This window comes from Dryobates pubescens, chromosome Z (assembly GCF_014839835.1).
Source record: "Dryobates pubescens isolate bDryPub1 chromosome Z, bDryPub1.pri, whole genome shotgun sequence".
Lineage (NCBI taxonomy): Eukaryota > Metazoa > Chordata > Aves > Piciformes > Picidae > Dryobates > Dryobates pubescens.
Window position 1 is genome coordinate 22,679,008 of NC_071657.1, and position 23,115 is coordinate 22,702,122.

Sequence of the window (23,115 nt, forward strand, 5' to 3'; positions counted from 1 at the left end):
TTGGCCAGTAACATTTGGATGTTCCCAATAAGAACTTCTGGAACAATTTACATTTTTGAATTTACAGAGCACAATGGATTAACTCAGCAATTGCCAAGTTGCACTACAAATTTAATCTCTGTTTTAATCTCTGATTAAATCTCTGATTTAATCTCTGTTGAGTATGAATCTTCTTTGGACTTTTATGTACTGTGTTGCTCTTTCTACTTGCCATTAGCATTATTTGCTATCATCATTTTGTCTTTGTGGTTCTTCCTTAGAGCCTACCTATTAATTACTGCCTCAGAAGAAATTTGAAGAGCATCTGTACCTGCAAATAATCTTAAGTTATCTAGCATTCCCAGCTCATACAAAGTTAAATATTAATGTCTTCTTATACCTTCCCAATGGGTCATTTTATTTGTATTTACTAATTATATTATTTTTCAGGCTTGTTGTATGTTATTGAAACTCAGAAAGTTCTTGACCTCAAAATAAATCTAATGGCCTCATACATCATTGTTCCACAAAAAGGATTCTATGACTCTACATCAAACTTACTACTTCTGGATCTTGGTAGTCTTAAGGTATTTAATTCCTTTATGAAGTTACTTACTAAAAATAATAGTTTGGCTTTTATGTGTTTTTTTTCCAGTTTCTTAACTTCTGTTCTGTAGTTATGTTAAGTAAAAGTTCCTCTTTCAGTTTCTGTATTGGATATTTATTTTAAATTGGTTTTCATCTGAGGCAGAAATGACAAAACTTCTCTAAGTAGATTCTTTTAGCTCAAAAGAATTGTTAGAAAATAATCCTCCCCTGAAATGAACCACAGTTGATTCTTTGAATTGCTCTGTGGAAAATCTCAAACAATTTTTCACTTCAGAATATAACCCAGTAAACTCTTACAGGATTAAGTGATGGTCTTGTTTTTAATATTCCTGTTTTTGTTATTGATTACCTTTTGGTCATTCAGTTTACTTCAGAATAAGAAAAGTAAACATACACTGGCAATTTCTGAAATTAATAAAATTAGAGATATATTAGAGATATAAAGGGAAGGTCAGAAAGGTAGTTTAATGATGTAATTTAAATTATGCTTTAACACCATAAAATTATGGAAGAGACTTTCTGCTTGTTATTAGTCATCATCTTACTCATTGGTGAACTTGTATTCTTCTTGTATTCAAAGCTGTTGGGGCAGTATCTACAAAATAGACAGCAGCAGCTACCCAAAAATCAGAGTTCTTGTAATCAGAATTACTCGGCACTCCTTCCAATGCAATTAAATCGTGTTCAGATGTCAGTTGGAAATATCCTGCTGCTCAACCAATTAAGTTTTAACTTTAAGCTTTAAGGAATATTCTTTCTAGAAAGATGAACCAAAATGTGTGCACCCTCACTTGTAAATGGGAGATCTTCCACTCAAGGGTACCCAAAACATGCTCTAACCATAGGTGGGGTCATTTGTCATTTGCATTCAGTTTGTGGAAGTATCTTTAGATGATGTTCCATTCTGAGGGGAAAAGATCCAACTGCAAGACTGCTTGTCTTGAGGACACCAACTCAAAATTGCTCTGTAGCAGAACTTCTCTAGGATTCCTGCCTTGGGGATGCAATATGGTCAGTTCTAACTAGTTGAAGCGTTGAGCCCGTACAATCACAAAAGCGGGGTGAGTGTGAGCACAGAGGCACTGGTTAATGTCTGAGGTGACAAGCTGATCTTTATCAGCTTCTAGCAAGCTTCAGCTGTTTGTCAGGTGTTTAAGGCTTTTATGTTTCTGTCAGGGCAGTTGTATTTGCCAAAAAAGCTTAAAATCTGGTAAAGTAAATTTTTTATGTCCCTGCCAAAAATGACCTTCTAAGCACACGAGTTTCAGTGAGAATCTAACCTGTGTTTGTTGTCTGTGAATGCACACTGTCAGCTTATGCCCAGTTTTTCATCCATCAGTATCCCCAGGCCCTCCTTCACAGGAGTTTTCTCCATCCATCCTGCTGCCTGTTTTGATAACAGGAGTTATATCTGGGGTTGCTCTGCCCCAGGTGCAGTACAACAGTTGCTTCGGAAGGTGGTATTAGTGAAAAACATTGGTGTGTACACAGTAAAAACAATTTGATTTTAGAGCTTTTTTCAGTAACTAATACTTTAACCAGCTATTCAGAATTCTTACAACTTTTGGGCCCTTTGCAGAGTTCAGTAATCAAACTGGGTTTTGGTTGGGTGCATGACACAGCCTCCTAGCTCTGGTGGAGGTAGGGAGCAGAACAGCCTTACTGCTGTTCCTCACCCATAAGGCATTCCTGTCAAGATAGTATATAGGTGAGCAGGTTTGGAAATCAGACTTCAGTAAATATTTCTGTGATTTTTTTTTTTTTTGTTAATTTTTTTTCCTGAAGTGGATGAGTAACTTTCCTAGTGAAAGGGACTCTTGGGTTGCTTCCTGTCCTTTAATGGAAATTAGTAATATGAAGGAATTTGGCAATACGAAAAGACAAAGGTTAGATGCCTGTCAGGATGTGGTTGATTCTGTTTTCACTTTGATTGATGTATACTTAAGTGAGAGACAGGTCATTTGTTGAATGAATATGCTTAATACAAAACAAATGGTGTTTTTCTTTCCACTATGTACTGGATACAGTCAAGTCCCAGGGGGAAAAAATGGCATATCAAATTTAAACTGTGTCTCAATGCAGATATGTAAGTGGACTTAATTAAGGTTGAACAGGCAATATTAATTTCATAATTCTACATTTTCAATATGCAAGTTACTTTTAATGTAAAGATAGTCATAGTTCATTAGATTAGATAATCTGAATCTCATAATAAAAACAGATATGGATTCAAAATTGTTAGACATTTGAGGATGAGGACAGTAATATTTCATCAGAGATGAACAGCAAAGAAGGTACATGAAAATGTGAAATACCAAAGCAATATGGACAAAGCCATGTTGAAAGAATATTGACTGGTACTAAAGGAAAGACATTGAACATCATGATGAACAGTTCAAACCTCCTTTTCCCTTTTATTCTGTTTGATTAAAATGGATTAAAAAATAGGTTTCATATTTCTGAAACAATTAAAGCAGTAGTTTTTTTAATTTATTTTAAGCTCCAAAAAGTTATTTTAATTATTACAAAGAGTTTGAGACTTTATACTTTTGGGCATAAGCCACTTATTAAAGGAAATTACTCAATTCAAAATATATTGTGTATAACCTAATAAATGTTAATTTTTGTCTTGTTACTTTCCTTGAAGGAGAGAGAGTGTAATACTCCCTTTTTTTTTGGTTTTGTTTTGATAGAGGCTGCTAATTTTAGATACCTTCCCTGCTGTGATATTTGTAAAACTCTGTCCCTTTATCATGAGGATTTTAATCTTTTGTCATGGTAGGATCAAGTATGTGTAGGATTAGTGCTCTGTATATTTTTGAAAATGACTTGCACTTTCTTGTGACTTTTTTAAGATGAAAAGCAAAAGTCGTTCTGACTTATCAGAACTCAAAGTAGGACAAAGCACTATTGAAGATATAATGTCAAGAGCTTATGACAGTTTTGATATCCAGCTCAGCAGTATACAGTTACTGTACAGCAAGCATGGTAAGTGTTCATGAAAGTAATATTTCTCTATATGTGCAAAAATATTTTGGTGCTTGATGCACTTTTTTAAAACTGTAGTAGAGGAGAATCTTTGGAACATAATTCTTTAAACTCGTGTTCTAGAGTCAATCCTATGAATGTGTTACATATTTCCAGAACATACATTTAGGCCTTTAAGCTTTCATTTTTAGCTTTTATTAAAGAAATCTCTTATAATGAATCCCTTATTTTTGAAGATACATGATTCAGTTTGTTGCATAATAAATACAAGAGTCTATTTATCATATTTTTTTCTTGAGCGCTTTTTCTTTCTCTCCAACTTTAAAGCAGAATTGTGGCAGTTTAGGCTGGGTGCCTCCTGTTACTGCCATATAAGCCATACCTCCAGTGTCCCGAGTGTCCAGCCCAATAGGTGGACACAGGAAATAGCATATTTCATACCCATAATATCCTGTGCCCTATAAATCCATTTGCAAAGTCTTTCTCTTCCTCTTTTTCCTCTCTCTGCTCTTGTGGGTGATGCTCCCTATTGGGTAACACTGGGGGAGTATCTCAAGGCTTCTTAGGCCAGGTTAGGCCTAATGCCAGGAGTAGAAGGGGGAAGAGGCAGTCTCAGTCCTGGCCAGCCTGAGACTAGCCTAGCAGTGAGGGGGAATAAAGTCCCCTACAGGTGCGCTGTAAGGGACTCTGTATGCTTTGGGGTATCTTTGTCACTGTGCTTGTAGTCTTTGTAAAATACTTACTGCTTTTCCATTTAAACTTTCCATCACTTCGCAATCCATTTGTGCGTGTCATTCCTTTGCCCCTCTCAGGGGCAAGAGAGGATCTGCCTGGCCTTAAACCAGGACAAGAATGCATGAGTAGCTGTAGTTTTGATAATTTTGTGAGTGCAGATAAAGAATCAGAATCATAGAATCATGTAGAATGGCTTGAGTTGGAACATCATCTAGTTCTAATGCTCCTGCCATAGACAGCAACACCTCCCGCTAGACCAGGTTGCTCAAAAATTCATCCATCCTGGTTTTAAACACTTCAAAGGATGAAGTGGCCACACCTTCTCTGGGCAACTCGTTCTGGTATCTCACCACCCTCAGAGTGAAGAACTTCTTAATGTCTAATGTAAACCTACCCTGCTTTAGTTTGAAACCATTGCCTCTTGTCCTGTCAGCACAGGCTCTTGTAAATGGTCCTCTCCAGCTTTCTTGTAGGCTCCCTTTATGTACTGGAGGGCCAGTAAAATGCCTCCTGTAGCTTTCTCTTGAACTGACCCAACTCTCTCAGGCTGTCCTTATGGGGAGGCGCTTCACTCCCCTGATCATCTTCATAGCCCTCCTCTGGACCCTTTCCAACAGGTCCATGTCCTTCTTGTGCTGGGGACTCTAAAGCAGTGCAATCCTTTATTGGATAAAACTTTTACTAGTACTATGGGAGCTAACAATATAGACAGTCACAACGTTATAGAAAGAAGCCTTAAGCATTTGATTCTTAACCATTTAGTTCCAGAAGGGAATCCAGAGCCTAAACTCCTTATATTGTGCATGTGAGGAATTTGACCCGTAGAAGTCTGCGGCGTAGATAGGGCAGCTGTACATCTGTGGAAATTATGAAGTAGTCCTATATGTCTGAAGCTTGGATGTTGTATGATATACAGGTATTGATAGAACTGTAAAAGAGATTTTCACCTACATTTTTAGCATTAGATACTAATACCAGATATTCTGTGACATGTGTAATGAGAAAGGATCTCTTTATATTTAAAGCAAAGGTTTTCTTTCTTTTAGATGAGAATTGGCAAGAGGCTCGGAAGCTGAAATACTCATCTCAACATATCTTGCAGCCCTTGGATGTAAAAGTGGAATTTAGCAGGGCTATGGTTGTTACTGATGCAAGAATGCCCAAGTATGTGTGTGTTTGGTTTTTTTCCTTTCTTTTTTTTTCTATTTTGAAATTTTATGGTAAATAATAGGAGGAGGAGAGAAGAAAAAAATGAAAAGTCTAATTATACTTGCATTATTACATTGATCATGTGTGAATCTTCAAAGTAAAATATGTTAATTGAAAAAATAGAGAATAAATCCAAGAAGTTGTCATATATTGAAGAGGTGATAGAATGTTAAAAAGTAAATATGTATAATTCATGTAAATATTTTTATTTAAGTGTTAATAATTGTTCTTAATGGGTCTTTACAATAGCTACATTTCTATTCTCATTGGAAATACTAGGGGGCAAAAAAATCTGAACTTACAAAATCTCCTTTATAAGCATCACAAAAAATATTCTGAAAAGTAATGCTCTGTCATACTTTCTCTTTTACTTAGGTTATTTATGTTTGTTTATGTTCTAGAGGTCACTGCTCAATCTTAATGCACCGAGTTCGTAACTAGGCTCATTTATCAAAACTCCTATTTGTTATAGGAATTGTACTCAATTAGAAAAAAATGTATGTTACAATTAAGTATGAAACCTTTATGTTAAAGATCACTTAGTCGAAGTGGCAAAAATTAATATTGCATGTATTTTGGAACAGACATCTTTGCTAATGTCTGATTAAAGACACTGCTACCTAAAAAAATCTGATCAGTTTTGGAAGTGGTTGCAGGGTATGACATCATTGCATTATGAATTAGTTTAGTTTATTAAGTCATAAACAAGAATCATGTTATTTTGCTACAATAAATGATCATATGCTTATTTAATTGTTAACACTGTTGGGTATTCTTTTAGCTAGGCACTACAGAAAATTAATGGCATTAAAATAGACCTAGGCTATTGCAAAAAAACTTCAATAAAAAGTCAGCAAGATCAAGAAACAGTTTATGAAATAAAGGAATTAAGACGAATCTAGGATTTACTTAATCCAGGAAAAAAAAAAATCCTAGTCCTGTTGTGTGTTGTAAATGGGGATCAGTGATTGCATGGTACAATGGTGCCACCTTCTGGAAAGCTGAAGGGCCAGGTTCTGAGTTGTAACACTTGACTCTTTCCTGCCTTACTTTTTCTCTATGGAGAAGGTTACATAAGGGAAAGCAACTTCCATGAATCTTTCTCTTTATGCAAGAAAGTCCAGAGAGGAAAATGAGATTTCATTTCTATGGTTGTATAACAGGATGTCATTTTAATGTGGGTTTATAATTGATGTTTCTCCAAGTAATGGTTGTGTAAAGTGAATTAAGGAGTATCTACTGTTAATGAGAACAGCTTCTGCAGTACTGTCCTGGCTACCAGGTGTGCTTCTTGTTTCAGCAGTTTGGGTCTATAGTGATGCTGGGAAATTTTGCCCTGATGGATATTATGTCTATATTCTGAATTCTCATACAATCACTTACTTGACAGATAAAAGCTTCTACATATGTCTAGCAATTGGCATTTTTTTCCTTACTCTTAAGATACTAATATTTCTTGGGGATCAACTGCTGCTTCTTTCTGAGTGTCTGCACTATCTACAACTGTTATGAATGCCATGAACAGTATTTTGGTACTAGATGAGAATGTACCACAGTGAATTACTAACTGTAAGAAATTCTTGCTTTTGGTGCAGGTTAACTACTTCCAATCTAGCTTGTTGGTACCAGGACTTCATAGCAGCTGAACATTTTCATTTTGTACCTAGTTCAGTCTCCTAAGTACTTCTAGGGTTTATTCTGCAGACAGCATTATTAGAATCATCTACCAGTCTTGAAATGCCTGGTATGGCAACTTCATACCTGATGGTGGAGATCTGACATTTCTTTAAGGGCTTGCTGCTCTTCCTTCTTGCTTTGAGCTCTTTGAAAAGATTGTATGATAAATTTCTACATTTGGCTATGTATCTGCCTTTATTTTTTAACTTAATGTTTAGAACTGTGCTTAGAACAGCAAAGTTTCTGTTGAGAAGTGGAAAAATGTTTGTTCTACAGCAAAAACTTACAGCAAAGTGGCTATGTTTACTGTAGTAAAATTTTACAAATAAGTCCTTGTGGTGGGTTGAAGTTTCCCCCCGCAACATTAACTTTGCCAGACTAACTCACTTAGAAGCAAATGAAGCTGTATTTACAAGCAAAATCTACATTCTACAATGGAATGCAATTAATATACACAAAATATACAATATTTACAGTATTCTACAGATATTTACAATTAGAAAACAAAACAACCCCACCCCCCTGGCCAAAAAGACCAGGAAAGCCATTCCACTGCCCCCCCACCCAAGAAAGAGGGGAGCGGAGAGAGAAGCGGTGGGTTAGATTTAGCCAAGGCCAACTGATAAGCAGGTTATGTCTCCCAAGCAAAGCAAAACATCTGAGATCAGAAGAGAAGAGAAAAGAGAAGAATTGTTATTTTATTTATATTTTTCTACTTTTATTTTCTACTATTTATATTTTCTACTATTTATTTATATTTTTTACTTTTATTTATATTTTTCTACTTTTCTGCTCAAAATCTGCAGCTAAATTTTAAAGGCATAGCCTAAAACCACCACAGTCCTTTCGTTTTGAGGTCACCTACTTTGAGTGGTAAACATTCTTATGCAAAAAAAATAAAAAATCACACCTTTTCATCTGTAATATACTGGGTAAAGGCTCAGTTATGTGATTTATTATAAGTGATGAAATGAAATATACAAACAAGAATGAAAAATTTCTGATTGTGAGAAAAATATGCTTTATGTGGCTGAATCAGAAGTTATTAGTATTATTTGCAGTCCTGATCCACAAGACACTGGAAATACAAATTAGGTTAATAACTAGGTATTTGATGGTTAAGTAAAACTCTCGTGTATAACAGAAGAGACACATCTTTGAGTGTTTATAGCTTATATGCAATAATAAGGTGAATTATTTTCTGACTAGGAAGATTTGTGTGTTTTATTAGAAGAAAATTAATGTAAAGTTTGAATGAAACAGTTTTAAGGCAACTTTTGATTGTATACAAAACAGGTTCAAACTGTCTGGGCAGCTGCCTTTACTTTCTATCCAAATATCGGACCAGAAGGTGACAAGTATCTTGGAGCTAGTTGATAGCATTCCCAAGCCAGAAAGTGCTCCTGTTACCAGTTCTCCTCCAAAAATACCTGAGGTAAGGTTCTTAAAAATATTTAATTAATAACTATCCAAAAAATACGTTCTTGCTATTAACATTGCAGTTTTGAGAGAGAGCACAAGAAAATGAAGAACAAATATGTACTGTGTTTTTTTCCAAGAGGTAGTAGATAATTCTTTGAAGCTACAGAAATGTTTCTTGTTTGTTAATATCTTTAGGCAATAATTATTAAATAGTTTGCCAGTGACCGAATTGAAAATAAAAACCTCTGGGAATTACTTCAGAGTTCAAATTATTGATGAACAAACATACTTGCTTTTGTTGAGGATTAGTTTAATTGTGCCTTCAAATTACACATGTATCAAGAGTGCTGAAGCGTTTGGATTCATCTGTGTTGTTTAGCAAAGAAAAGGTTGGAACCTTGGAAATTTAAAGACTGAAGTATTATGTGGATCTTAATCTCATAGGACTTTAAGCTTTTGAAAGCAAACTGGAACACATGTGCTGTCTGTGGCTAACTAGGGTTAAACAGTTCTTGCCTGGCAAATGTAGCAGCTTCATTTCAAATGGCTCCACTGTTATTCCCAGCTTTTCTTTATTCAGTTATACAACTTAACTGAGTGGATGGCAATTGTGCTTCACATTTCTAAGGTTTACGAGTGTGGAGTGCATTCTTTGCATTCCCTGTAATCCAGGAGGAAGCAGTAAGAGACCTGCTTAGCCACTTGGATCCCCACAAGTCCGTGGGACTGGATTGGATCAATCCTAGAGTGCTGAGAGAGCTGGCAGATGAGCTAGCCAAGCCACTCTCCATTATTTTTCAACAGTCCTGGCTCACTGGAGAGGTCTCAGATGACTGGAAGCTGGCCAGCGTGATGCCCATCCACAAGAAGGGCCGGAAGGAGGAGCCAGGGAATTCCAGACCTGTCAGGCTGACCTCAAAGCCAGGCAAGATTATGGAAGAGGTCATCTTGAGTGTAATCACACAGCACTTACAGGATGGCCAAGAGCTCAGGCCCAGCCAGCATGGATTTAGGAAGGGCAGGTCCTGCCTGACCAACTTGATCTCCTTCTATGATCAGGTGACCCGCCTGGTGGATGTGGGGAGGCCTGTGGATGTAGTCTACCTGGACCTCAGCAAGGCCTTTGACGCCATCCCCCACAGCAAACTCCTGGCCAAGCTGTCAGCCCATGGCTTGGATGGGAGCACACTGTGTTGGGTTAGGAAGCGGCTGGAGGGCCGAGCCCAGAGAGTGGTGGTGAATGGTGCCACATCCAGCTGGCAGCCAGTCACTAGTGGTGTGCCCCAGGGATCAGTGCTGGGCCCTGTGGTCTTTAACATCTTTATTGATGATCTGGATGAGGGCATCGAGTCCATCATCAGTATATTTGCGGACAACACCAAGCTGGGGGCAGGAGTTGATCTGCTGGAGGGCAGAGAGGCTCTGCAGAGGGACCTCGACAGGCTGGACAGATGGGCAGAGTCCAACGGCATGAGATTTAACACATCCAAGTGCCGGGTTCTGCACATTGGCCACAACAACCCCCTGCAGTGCTACAGGCTGGGGTCAGAGTGGCTGGAGAGTGGCCAGGCAGAGAGGGACCTGGGGGTGCTGGTTGATGGTAGGCTGAACATGAGCCTGCAGTGTGCCCAGGCAGCCAAGAGGGCCAATGGCATCCTGGCCTGCATCAGGAACAGTGTGTCCAGCAGGAGCAGGGAGGTCATTCTGCCCCTGTACACTGCACTGGTTAGGCCACGCCTTGAGTCCTGTGTCCAGTTCTGGGCCCCTCAGTTTAGGAAAGATGTTGACTTGCTGGAGCGTGTCCAGAGAAGGGCAACGAAGCTGATGAGGGGTTTGGAACACAAGCCCTATGAGGAGAGGCTGAGGGAGCTGGCGTTGCTTAGCCTGGAGAAGAGGAGACTCAGGGGTGACCTCATTGCTCTCTACAACTACCTGAAGGGAGGTTGTAGTGAGGCGGAGGTTGGTCTCTTCTCCCAGGCAGCCAGTACCAGAACAAGAGGACACAGTCTCAAGCTGCACCAGGGGAGGTTTAGGCTGCCCAGGGAGGTGGTGGAGTCACCATCATTGGAGATGTTCAGGAGGAGACTTGATGGGGTGCTTGGTGCCGTGGTTTAGTTGATTAGGTGGGTTGGATTGGTTGATGGGTTGGACACGATGATCTTAAAGGTCTCTTCCAACCTGCTCTCGTCTCGTCTCTTCTCGTCTCGTCTCTTCCTTTTTTTTTGGTGTGTTTTTTTTAATAACATTACTCAATTATCTTTCTATCCACATACAAATTATTGTGCCCTGTTCTTTATGGTTGTTGCTGCAATTTTGCTGGTGTTTTTTGTGGGTTATGTTAGCATAGTATTCACTAACTGAAAATGCATGTGACTAGACATGCATGCCTATTGAAAGTACAAAAAAAGTGAAAAGTGTTTCCTTTCAACACACACTTCCTGCCACCTCTTTAGTGGTGACATTAAAATTCTGCCTTGTTCTGACCTGCTTTTTCACTCCTCATGTATCCTCATAAAAAAGCTGCCATAGTCTGTTGTTTTGTGCAAATAATCACATATAAACTATTTTCAAGGACAAGTGATGGGATTTTAGATTTACATAAATAAAATGTTCACTTTAGATTGTCTTGTGCTGTATAACATTTCCTATACTTTGAATTTAATTATAAAATTCAACAAGTGTATTTCAATTATTTTAAGTGATTTTGTGCTTAGTACTACGTGTACATTACTTGCAACTTGCAAGATAAGGTGAGGAAAGACTGAGTCTTTGTGAATGTGTTTGTATTATGTCTGTGTTAGTATTAAAACTGATGGTTAAACCTGCATGCGAACAAAAAAAGATGTAAAATCCTTTTTCAGATCTCCCCATGTGATCGTCGTTCTTTGTTTTGTTCTTGGGCTGCAAAAACAGAAGTCTCTTTAGGAACAGATTCTTCTAGGTTTTTGCGCTCTGCACTTTCTTGTGCTTCAGTGTAAGAAGGCTTTCCACTTCTGTGTGGAAAGCTTGCTTTCTTGTGATTTGGTACTGTGAAGTCGAGACTCACAGCTTCTTCCTCCTGTCTTCTTAGAATGAGAAAGTGTTAGCAGGTGAGGCACTTTCACAGTTAACAGGCTCTTGAAGACTTGGTGTAACTTCTGTAGTGAAAGGGTTCCCAAAGACCGGAATAGGCTGCCCAGGGAAGTGCTTGAATTGCCATAAAGTGTACTTAAAAGCTGTCTGCATGTGGTGGCTAAAGGATATGGTGTAGTTAGTGGCCTTGGTGGAGTTAGACGATGGTTGAACTTGATGATCTTAGAGGTCTTTTCTAGCCATGGTGATTCTGTGCTTCCACAACTATCTTTCCCTTGTAGACATGGATACATTCAGTAAGGTCAAATTATGTAGACTGAAATCTGAAGAGTGAGATGAAAAATGGAGTTTTAGAAACAGCATTCAAAGATTAATGTTGTTTAATGCTGCCATCAGTACTTAGGTCTCTTTAAGATATGGTGAGTTATTGTGTAGTTTATAGTTTACAAAGAATAGGCACACAGACAATGTACATCTCTCCTTACTGTAGTACTCTGTGCAAGGTACAGACTACTGCTCTCAGTTTTGGGTCACTCATTACAAGAAGGACATTGAGGTGCTGGATTGTGTCCAAAGGGCAACAAATGTGATGAGGGGTGTATTTGGTTTGGCTGAGCTGGAGTTAATTCTCCTCAGAGCAGATAGATGAATGTGCAGTACTTGCTGCTTCTGCCTGATTTAGGCCTCATTTCTCCCATGCTTTTCATTTTAGTAACAGAAGTGTTTAATCATTTGCAGCTAAGACAGGTTTCCTTCAGTTGTGAAACTTCTGGGAAGCATATGTGCATGCAGTAGCATGAGCAATGAATTAAAGCAAAAAAAAATTTATCTCCTATTTCAGGCTGCAATATCTCCTGTGCTCTCAGCAGCACATTTGTCACAAAGTGTTCTTCCTGTACTGGATCTTCATTCATTTGCTGAGTCAGGTAATACAATCTACTTTACAGTCTGATTTAGTAAACAGTTAAAGTTTTTAAGTTCTCTCAGTTAATTTTTTTCTCTTAGAGTAAATTCTTGTTTGTGGCTTTGTTTCAAGCTCTTCAAGCTTGAGAAGCATTACATTCTGTACAGTTTACATTTGTGATATTATAGTAATTTACTCTGTACAAAATATTTATACATTTTCTCATAGCAGCATGATTTTGTACACCACTTCTTTCCATTGCAAAGCAGTGAAATATTTGGTAGAGTGGATTTGTTTATTTTTGTCTTTCCGTAAGTTACTAAAAATCTCTCTTCAGAGCATATGTAGTAGTATGTCTTGTTATTTACACATCCTTTGAGGATGGTTTTAATTATATTTCTTCTTGTGAAGAATTTATCTTCTACTTAGCTGGATTTATTTGAATTACAAAATGCATGAACAATGACTGTTAGAAACTACTGTGTTGTAAACAAACATTTTGACTTCTACAGGATGAGAGGATTGTGTGTAGAGAAACTATTCAAACAGCTTAGCTAGATTGTAACATTCCATCTAGTAGTTACTTTTGAAAAATAATAAAGTCTCTGTTATTTCAGTGTCAGTTATTTTTGTCATGCCAAAAATGCTTAACTGGAGAAATGGAGAATACTTTCCTGTCTCAAGTTAATGAGATATATGGTTTGCAAACACTAGCAAAATTATTTTTTACATCTGCTTCAGTATTTTAAATTCAGCAGGTGTACAGTATGTATAGAAATGTATTATCTGTGCATCTTGACCTATTTTTGTATGAGTTTCTTTAAGTGCTCAAAGGTAGAGTGTGTCTTTGAGTTCTTAAAGTCTAGGATGAGATAAGAGAGAACACTGTCACCAACTAATTTGAGAAAGAAGTAACTAGGTTTAGACTGAATCAAGTCTGTTTTTTTATTTATGTAGTACATTCACCGTTGCAGCCATTTTAAGTGATGGATGTTATTTCTCTACCATCACCTCCCACATTCAAGGGTGTTGTTAAGCCTTCGAAAATACCTCAAATTGTCATTTGTTCAATAAGGATACTTCCACAGTTACCTTTAACTTTACTGTTTTTTAGGTGAAGGAAGAGAGCCTTAAAAGATGTGCAATTTGTTTTGGGTATGCTTCTATAGTAACAGGAGGTAGATTAAAATCTTGATACTCCTTAGTAGTCTTCCCTGAAATGGGAGATCATAGGAGGGAGAAATTCAAAGCAGTGCCACTGATTGTGAGTGATAGGCTTTTGTATGGTCATCAGCAAACTGGCAGAAGACTTCACTTATTACAGCACACTGAATGCAAGATGGCCCGTGGTTTGTGCTGTCTGTTGCACAGCCAATAAATGAGAGAATGCTGACAAAGTATAACCCCTTTGAGAACAGATTTATGATGTTGTGGTAGAGGGAGCTGTAGGTGTGGTCAAATGTGGCAGCTTGAGTGGAGATTACAGCAACAGATGTAAGAATTTTGGGTAATAGTATTGCAAAGTACTGGCTATCTAAAATGTGTATGTCACTGGCTATCTAAAATATATGTTGTTGTGAATTAATCCTTAGAATCAGAAGAAGAATTTTATGATGCTCTCAGCAGTCCTGTAGAAGACATGCCGTTTTTTGAAGCCGCATCTGGTTCCCTCAAGCAAGCTGGTAGTACAAGGCGAAAAAAATTACATAAACAAGAATCTTTGAAAAATATGACAGAATTCCAACTGAGGTTTGAAGTAGCTGAGGTAAAGTTATGTTTTCTCTGAGGCACATCTGAACTGTAATTTTTCCTTGTTTATTGTGTTTGTGAATCCATCTGCCAATGCATTGATTCCTCATTTTTGCTAAAGCTATTCTGTAGACTGTTTTTTTCCAAGTCTCACTTACATTTCTACATTCTCATTGTCAATGAAATTCTTTGATATATCCACTTGATTTCCCAACTCATTTTGTCCTTGACTTTCTACAATATCACTCAAAAATCATATAGATGTGTTTGGCTTTACGATGTATGCTTGACATCTTTTTTTCCAGGTACTGTTATGGTCACTGGGAAAACTTCATTAATATTTCATCTTGTACTAAGCACTTAAATCTGTGATGTGTTCATTATGAGGCATTTTTTATGTCATTCTTGCTGTTCCAGACTTAGGAGGGGGATTTTATCCAAATGCAAGACACTATTTCTAACTGCATCAGTTGGTGTAGTAAAAGAGATGGCCTCTTACCACTGTCATTACCTTTATGATTAGACCACTGTTGCACTACCTGCTGTATAACTTTACAAATAAAACATACAAATATACTTAACTTCTCAAGTTCAGTTTCAGGGTAGGGCTTAATATATCCTTGCTGTATAAAGTTAAATGATCAATACATATTAACCAGTAAAATGTATGTAAATATATAGTCTTACTAGTCTTAGTAAAAACTAAGAGGATAATCCTGTACTTTTATGTCTGTCTTTTTTGTTTTCTCTCCAGGTCTTAATTAAGTTATGCCATTTAACTGCTAATATTGAAACACCTGTGCTGCAGCTTGAGGTTGTAGGTCTAGGCACAGAACTTAAATTAAGAACATTTGACATGACTGCAAATGCCTTCCTTCGTGAAGTTTGTCTGCTGTGTCCAGTGTATATGGGTAAGTATTTATAAGCTGATCAAAACATTATTCACAAGTAATACTGAGAATTTGTTTCAAAAGGCCTGTAGGGCTTTCTTTTACCCACTGAGGAAGATAGAATAGAACAGAACAGAATTAACCAGGTGGGAAAAGACCTTTGAGAACACCAAGTCCAACCTATCACCTAACACCATCTAATCAACTAAACCATGGCACCAAGCAACCTATCCAGTCTCTTCTTAAACACCTCCACCACCTCCCCGGGCAGACTGTTCCAGTGGCCAATCACTCTTTCTGTGAAGAGCTTCTTCCTATCATCCAGCTTAAACCTCCCCTGGCACAGCTTGAGACTGGTCCTCTTGTTCTGGTGCTGGTTGCCTGGGAGAAGAGACCAACCCCCACCTGGCTACAACCTCCCTTCAGGTAGTTGTAGACAGCAGTAAGGTCTCCCCTGAGCCTCCTCTCCTCCAGGCTAAGCAACTCCAGCTCCATCAGCCTCTTCTCATAGGGCTTGTGCTCCAAACCCCTCTCCAGCTTTGTTGCCCTTTTCTGGGCACCTTCCAGCAAGTCAACATCTTTCCTAAACTGAGGGGCCCAGAATTTGACACAGGACTCAAGGAAGGTGTGACTTAACCAGTGCTGAGTACAGGGGCACAATGACTTCCCTGCTCCTGCCTCCAGCCACCACCTCTCCCACCAGCCCTTCTCTGTTTGTAAAAACAAAGTCAAGCAAAGCCTTACCCCTGGTAGGCTCACACTGCAGCTGGGGTAAGAAGCTGTCCTCCATACACTCTAAAAACCTTCTGGACTGCTTCTTCTCCCAGCAGATATCAGGCAGGTTAAAACTGCCCATAAGAACAAGGTCTGGTGGTCTTGAGACAGCCTCTAGCTGCCTATGGAATAGTTCATCAACCTCTTCATCTTGGTTGGGTGGTCTATAACAGACTTCAACCAGAATGTCTGCCCTGTTGGCCTTCCCTCTAATTTTCCCCCACAGGGACTCAACCTGATCATCCTTAATCTCTAGTTCCATGGCATCTAGAGCCTCCCTGATGTACAGGGCCATCCCTCCACCCCTTCTCCCTCATCTGTCTCTCTTGAAGAGCCTGTAGCCATCAATTACAGTGCTCCAGTCATGTGAGTCATCCCACCACATTTCTATGATGGCAACTACATCATAACTTTGCTGCTGCAACAAGGCTTCCAGCTCCTCTTGTTTGTTACCCATACTGCGTGCATTAGTGTACAGGCAGTTCAGCTGGGCTACTGGTTTCACCCCTGACTCCAGCTTACCACCCTCAGACTCCTTTCTAGGGGGACTGATTTCAGCCTTTTCCCCCTTCAAATCTAGTTTAAAGCCCATTCAATGGTTTAAGCCCATTCAATGAGACCTGCCAACTCTCTTCCTAGAAACCTTTTCCCTCTGGGGTATAGGCCATTCTCATGTGCTAAGATTTTTCTCCCCCTCTGGGATGGGTGTACTCCATCTGCTGCTAGCGGACCCAGTGCCATAGAAAGTTCTCCAATACTTGATGCTTGCTTTCAAAATTAAAAGGGAGAAAGGGAAGGGAAAAGTAACTCAGGATCCCATTCTCTTAGTTGGTAAATATGTTCTAGTTTGATGATTTTAGTAGAGAAGTCTATTTTAGATCTGCAGAAGAGGTTTTGTGATTAAATACTAACACCAGCTAGTAGCCTAGTTTGTATTCTATAGATAATTAAGAGAATTGTAGAGAATTTGTGCCTTTTTTTTTTTAAACAGTAAATTATTTTTATTTGTTTTGGTTGGTTTTTTTTAAGATGATAATGAGAAGCCAGTTTACATAATTACTACTTTGGACAATGTAGAAGATGATCTTCTCACTCTGGAGTACATAAAGGTGAGAAACAAGCAGGCTTTGCCTTTGAATTGTAAGCCAGTCATAAACAGAACAGTATTACTGAGCAGTTGTTGAAGGCTTTTCTTTACTTGTCATTCCTTAACATATTGAGTGTCACATACAAAGTCTGTCATGTCTCTGAACAGATTAACTTGTACATCTTAAGTTGTAGTGCTTTTTCAAATAAATTGTCTCTAATGGAATTTGCAAACTTCTGCTTTGTTTGTTTTGTGTGCACTTTTGGTGGAATAGGCTGATATTAATGGACCGGAATTGAAAACTGTCTATCAGAACGTATTACAGAAAATAAAGGTATGAGACTATATTTTTTTTTAACATAATTTTTCATTATGAGAGGAGAGACATATTGGATAAACATAATTTGTTGTTTTAGGTGAACTTTTCATCTCTAGATATTCATTTGCATACTGAAGCTCTACTGAATGCTATGAATTATCTGAATAATCTTCTACCCAAACAAGAAACTAAAGTTGCAGAAGAACCAGTCCCTGAAAGAACAGAGGAGAAGAAGGATGTTCTTAAGAAATTAAGTAAGATTCTTTGTTAGTTTTTCTTTATTCAGTTCTCTCTCTTCACTTATTTAAACAAGGAACAAACTAGACATTTTCTGGTTTTGTAAGACTGTCAATATCTTTTTAAATGTGAAATTTTGTTTATTTACTTTCCCACTTTACAGCCTTTTTTATTTCACTGGCAATAAGAATGTTAGTCATCAGTGGGCTGTGGGAATAGCAAGGGTATACTCTTACTCCCTGACTAGAAGCATGTATTTGAGGAATAACTGTATAATACAGCAAGGTCAATGCTACAGCCATTGAGATTTCCTTGAGGTGTAAACACTAACCATGTGCTTTAAAGATAGGCAAATTCACTTAGTTCATGATAATTTGTGTTGAATGGTGGCTTACTGGCAATGATGATGTTCCTAATGGTGTTCTCTCATATAATGAGAAAAGTATTTCTGCATTGCAGTATTTATGCAGAAAAGATACTTACAAAAACTAAGGAAATTAGAAAAAAAGAGTTACAGGTTAGAAAATGTAGTGTAAAGGTGCAAACTTTCTGTGGTGAGTGTATTAAATTTATAGACACTTTTGTACTTTCCAAATAACATAATCACCATTTTCCTCTAACTTTTCACTGAAATGATTGTATGCATCTTTCTTCCTGTTACCAAAATATTTCTGTTAGTTTAGGTTTGCAACCTGCAGATAGGTATTTATTTAGGAATTTATTGATGTGTAGATGTGGGCTTTGCACTTAGCACAGGAAATACTAACTAAGATATTGGTTGAGTCCCTTAGCTATTGAATTCTGTTTAGTGCAGGTAACTAAAACCAGCAGATCAGATAGAGCAGTGTGTTAATGTTGCCATCATGTTGCCACTATTTGAGGTAAACTGCTTAGTCCTGAATAATCTGTTTCTGATTTTGCATTGTGCTCTGTAGGTGTATATCAAATGCATTTCTTGCAGTTAATGAAATACTGATGCTGATTACCACAGTTCATAAAGCATGTGACAGCTCCCATGTGTACAATGTTTCATATACAGTTCTTTTGTGTTATACATACTGGTATGAGTGTGGTGCATTTTGCCGGGGCTGCGTGCTTGATATAAACTAGACTTTTTGGAAGGGATGCTAAAATACTTCCTTCTGCTCCTTGAAGACTTATATATTTTTATTGTTTTGTATTTCCCACAGCATCAAAAAAGTCAAAGTATGAAGATGTTATTGACCTCAATATCTGTGCAGATTTATCCTGTTTACGTATCTTTGTTAGAGAGAAAAAACACAGAATAGCTGAAATTCACATTGAAGGTAGGAAGACAACTTTTAATCACAAAGGCACACAACTTTGTAACTGAATGTTCTTCAGATTTTGTATGTCTTTTTTTGTTTTGTGAGGTCTGGATAGCCAAGTGATCATGAAGAAAGCAGCAACAGAAGTGACTGCAAAGTTAAAAAACATCATTGTTGTGGATTCTGATGAGATGGCACTGTATAAAAAGGTATGTATTGGTTTCTGAGTGGAATATAGATGCTAAATGGAACTTACTTAGTGGACTCCACTCTTCAAGTCTGACTTTTTAAAATTTATTGTTTAATTTAAAACTTTTTTAATAAAAGCATTATTGTCTATAGGCAGACTTATTTTGCCCCCATAACTGGTGATTGTTAGGCTGGTGCTGAATTTGTACAACTGTGATGCCCAGCTGCTTATTATACTCCCTATTTTGCTGACTTGCATGGACAGAATTGTTGAAGATGTGATTCCATACGTTTCTGCAGTAGAGATAATAGTTTTTTCTTCTCCTAAGGCTCTTTACATCACAGGAAATGAAGTCTTCAACTTCAGAATGGTATCGTATGTCAGTGCTACAGATGGTGCGGCATATACAAATATGGATGTTGTTGACAATCGTGTTTACCTAACTGTAGGGTGTATTCAAGTAGTTTTTGTCAACAAGTTTGTTTCATGTATTTTGGTAAGTTAAATTTTCTGGATACTGTTCCTTAGCATTCAGATAATGCTGTCAGAGCTGAAAGAGGATGAAGCATCCCATATGGGATAGCACCTGTTTGCATAAGAACTCTTACATAATGTTGTAAAAACTTCAGTGTGATTGGTGGTTAGGGCGTTCACAATTACAAACATATGGAGAAGTAAAGTGAATGGTTGAGCAACAATATTTGCTATTATTGCTAAGGTGATTTTTTTTTTTTTTATTAAATACCTTGCAGAGCTTTTAGATATACATAATGCTCATTGTTGATAACACTCAAGGTTTATTACTTATGCATTTCTATAAACTCTGTAAAGTAAATGTATCATTTACTGTCTGTAAAAATAAACAAAATGTTAGTTTCTGCAAGCCTTGTTATAGTATTGTTGCTTAGACCATCTGATCTGCCAAATATTTAGTATGAAAATTCAATTTTTATATATGCACACCTCACCATATTGGGGGATGAGATTATACTATTAAAGATTTTAGAAGAATAGTATCTTATGAGATACTTTTGATACTTATGAGTATCTTTTCTATTTTAAAAACTATGACTCTTAGTGTTTTTGAAGTAGTGTAATTCTTAGTAAAATTCCCACCATCTTTTTTTTTCTTCCTAGGCTTTTATAAATAACTTCCAAGCTGCCAAGGAGGCTCTTACTGAGGCAACTGTTCAAGCAGCAGAAAAAGCAGCTACAGGTGTAAAAGAGCTAGCAGAGCGTAGTTCCCGTTTGGCACTAGACATCAATATTAAAGCCCCTGTTGTGATAGTTCCACAGTCAGCAATGTCTGCAAATGTCCTGGTGGCTGATCTTGGTCTCATCACCGTGAAAAACCGCTTCTTTATTGCTAAAACAAAAACACGGTATAACCTCCCACCTGTCATTGACTCTATGACAGTGAAACTGAGTGAATTGAAGTTATACAGGTAAGATCATTGTAAAAATTAATGTAATCCTTTTGGCATACTTCTATTGGGGAGCTTTGATAAGTTATAATAATTAGTTAATGGTTGGTGGTTGACAAACTATCTTGAAATGGAACTCATGGAACTCGTGGAACTCATGGAATCAGTAAGGCTGGAAAAGACCTCAGAGATCATCAGGTCCAACCTGTCACCCAACACCTCCTGACAACTAAACCATGGCTTCAAGGGCCACATCCAATCCCTTTTGAACACCTCCAGGGATGATGACTTCACCACCTCCCTGGGCAGCACATCCCAATGGCCAATTACTCTTTCTGGGAAGAACTTTCTCCTCACCTCCAGCCTAAACCTCCCCTGGTGCAGCTTGAGACTGTGTCCTCTTGTTCTGCTGCTGGTTGCCTGGGAGAAGAGACCAACCCCCACCTGGCTACAACCTCCCTTCATGTAGAATAGAATAGAATAGAATAAACCAGGTTGGAAGAGACCTTCAAGATCATCGCGTCCAACCCATCAACCAATCAAACACCACCCAAACAACTAACCCACGGCACCAAGCACCCCATCAAGTCTTCTCCTGAAAACCTCCAGTGATGGCGACTCCACCACCTCCCCAGGCAAATTAATAAAGATTTTGTAAAAGCAATTAAAATGTATGGTTTAGGAGAAATAGCAATCTACACATCTTTAAATAGAAGCAGAAGTTAATTTACAGACTATTGTGTAAAATACACTTCTTTTGGACAGGTTATACCTGTTTGCAAATGGTTATTTTGATGGGGTTTTCAAGGCATGCATCTTGGGAAAGGTATCTATCAAGACAGATAGGTGTAAAGAGTGTTTGAAAATGGCCCTTAGTGCTGCGGATTAGGAGGGGGAGAGGAAAGGTAAGTGGATCATCTAATATAGTTGAAGAGCTCTGAAAAAAGAAGGAATTGAATTCCAGTGGAGAGCAGGTTGTAACCTGTGTGAGAGGTGGTAACTTGCAAGAAGTTAGTATGTTGAATGTGTGCTATGTGTCTAAGGTCTCCACCCTGCCAAGAGTTGTCTAATTGGTGGAGTAAGGCTCTAACTAGAAATACTGTAAGAAGTGTGAATACTGTTTTAGAGTACTATTCAAAAAGATGAGGAAAAGACAGAAATGTGTTTGTTAGAATGTGTACGTGAAGCATGTCAAGCTGGGAGTATCTTTCTGTTCACAGATCGTGCTATGAACAGGGTTCATTGCAAACTGAAGTACAGTTGCTGCAGCCACTCAATCTGGAAGTAGCTGTTGAACGAAATTTAGCTGCGGCATGGTATAATGAAGTTCCTGACATTGAAATCTCTGGCAGACTCAAGCCTATGAATGTAAGCGCTCACTTCTCATTGAAGCAGTTAAAATATCAGTAGAAAAAGGATGTATTTTTCTGTCCATACAAATCCCATTTCTTTAGGGTATTTTTGATTTCAGGAAACATAAGTGGAATGGATTTTGTTGTTCCATAGAGAAAAAGGAATTAAAGAGCTTTCTGTTCTAATCTCCATATTTTATACTGCATATTTTATACTGCAGTCAGACTTTATACTGTATATTAGTGCCACTAGCTAAAAATAGGTATGCTGTTACAGCCTTCTCTTGTCAGTTAGTCTCTTTCAGACTAGGAGGGGCTTACTGGTCATGTGCAGCATGATCACCTGCTGAATTCATACCCATGACAAACCTGAGTTTGTTGGTGCACATGCTTATTTAAATTTAACATTAATAAAACATGAATCTTGTTGGTTCTATGTAGAAAACCAGTTTGCCAAATTTTGAAATAAAACCGGTAACCACTACTTTTAAAGTGCCTTGTAGCTAAATGCAGATAGCAATTTTGAGTGACTATAATATAGTCAAACTATACATGTACTTCTGACATTGTTTCTAAACTGTAAAAAAACCCCAAACAACAAACGGTTCTTTAGTCTTCTAAACAGACACTCATATGAGATTAGTTTGGTGTATCTGTTAATTTGTAAACTAAGATTTTTAGTTACCAGTAGCTTAATGAACTGAATTTAATGAAAGTCTGTTTTTAAAGCTAATTCTCAGTCAGGAAGATATTACCACAATATTGAGGACTCTAAACGAAAATATTGGTGGAAGCTCTGGTGCATCAACATCTTTACCAGAACTAAAAGATTCAACTAGCCATAGCAGTGATATGCATAGTACTTCACAACACTCTGCAGGTAATATTTCTGAAGTTACTTGTTGGCCTAGCATTTGTCCATTTACAATTTTTGTTGGTGCCAGATTCATTTGTCTTTAATGGTATTGCTGTATTATCTTGACATGGTGGTTTGAGTTATACCCAACAATAATGATAATGAAGAGTGAGTTTTGTAGCATGGTGTGTTTTAACTTAAGGACTGTCTTGTTCTGCTGGCATTAACGCAGTGAGCACTTAAAAGTCTGTCAGCTGGACTTGGTAACATCCCAAGTTTGGAAAGCTGCTATGTTACTCTCTTTCCTGTTTGTGATGGTTCTGCTGCTGTTCAGTTTTGGATGTTTGCCTTGT

General features: G+C 37.9%; 1 protein-coding gene across 1 annotated transcript in view; it reads left to right on the forward strand.

Moving 5' to 3' along the window:
- Positions 1–23,115, forward strand: part of VPS13A (vacuolar protein sorting 13 homolog A) — a 99,719-nt gene that overhangs the window by 25,219 nt on the left and 51,385 nt on the right. The window contains exons 20-35 of the mRNA XM_054178686.1: positions 430–566; positions 3,444–3,576; positions 5,358–5,475; positions 8,494–8,632; positions 12,533–12,617; positions 14,188–14,360; positions 15,099–15,255; positions 17,038–17,117; positions 17,370–17,429; positions 17,512–17,668; positions 18,842–18,958; positions 19,046–19,149; positions 19,459–19,626; positions 20,268–20,575; positions 21,775–21,922; positions 22,636–22,786. Of these exons, the coding sequence (XP_054034661.1) occupies positions 430–566; positions 3,444–3,576; positions 5,358–5,475; positions 8,494–8,632; positions 12,533–12,617; positions 14,188–14,360; positions 15,099–15,255; positions 17,038–17,117; positions 17,370–17,429; positions 17,512–17,668; positions 18,842–18,958; positions 19,046–19,149; positions 19,459–19,626; positions 20,268–20,575; positions 21,775–21,922; positions 22,636–22,786 (2,235 nt within the window). The remainder of the gene's footprint in view (positions 1–429; positions 567–3,443; positions 3,577–5,357; positions 5,476–8,493; positions 8,633–12,532; positions 12,618–14,187; positions 14,361–15,098; positions 15,256–17,037; positions 17,118–17,369; positions 17,430–17,511; positions 17,669–18,841; positions 18,959–19,045; positions 19,150–19,458; positions 19,627–20,267; positions 20,576–21,774; positions 21,923–22,635; positions 22,787–23,115) is intronic.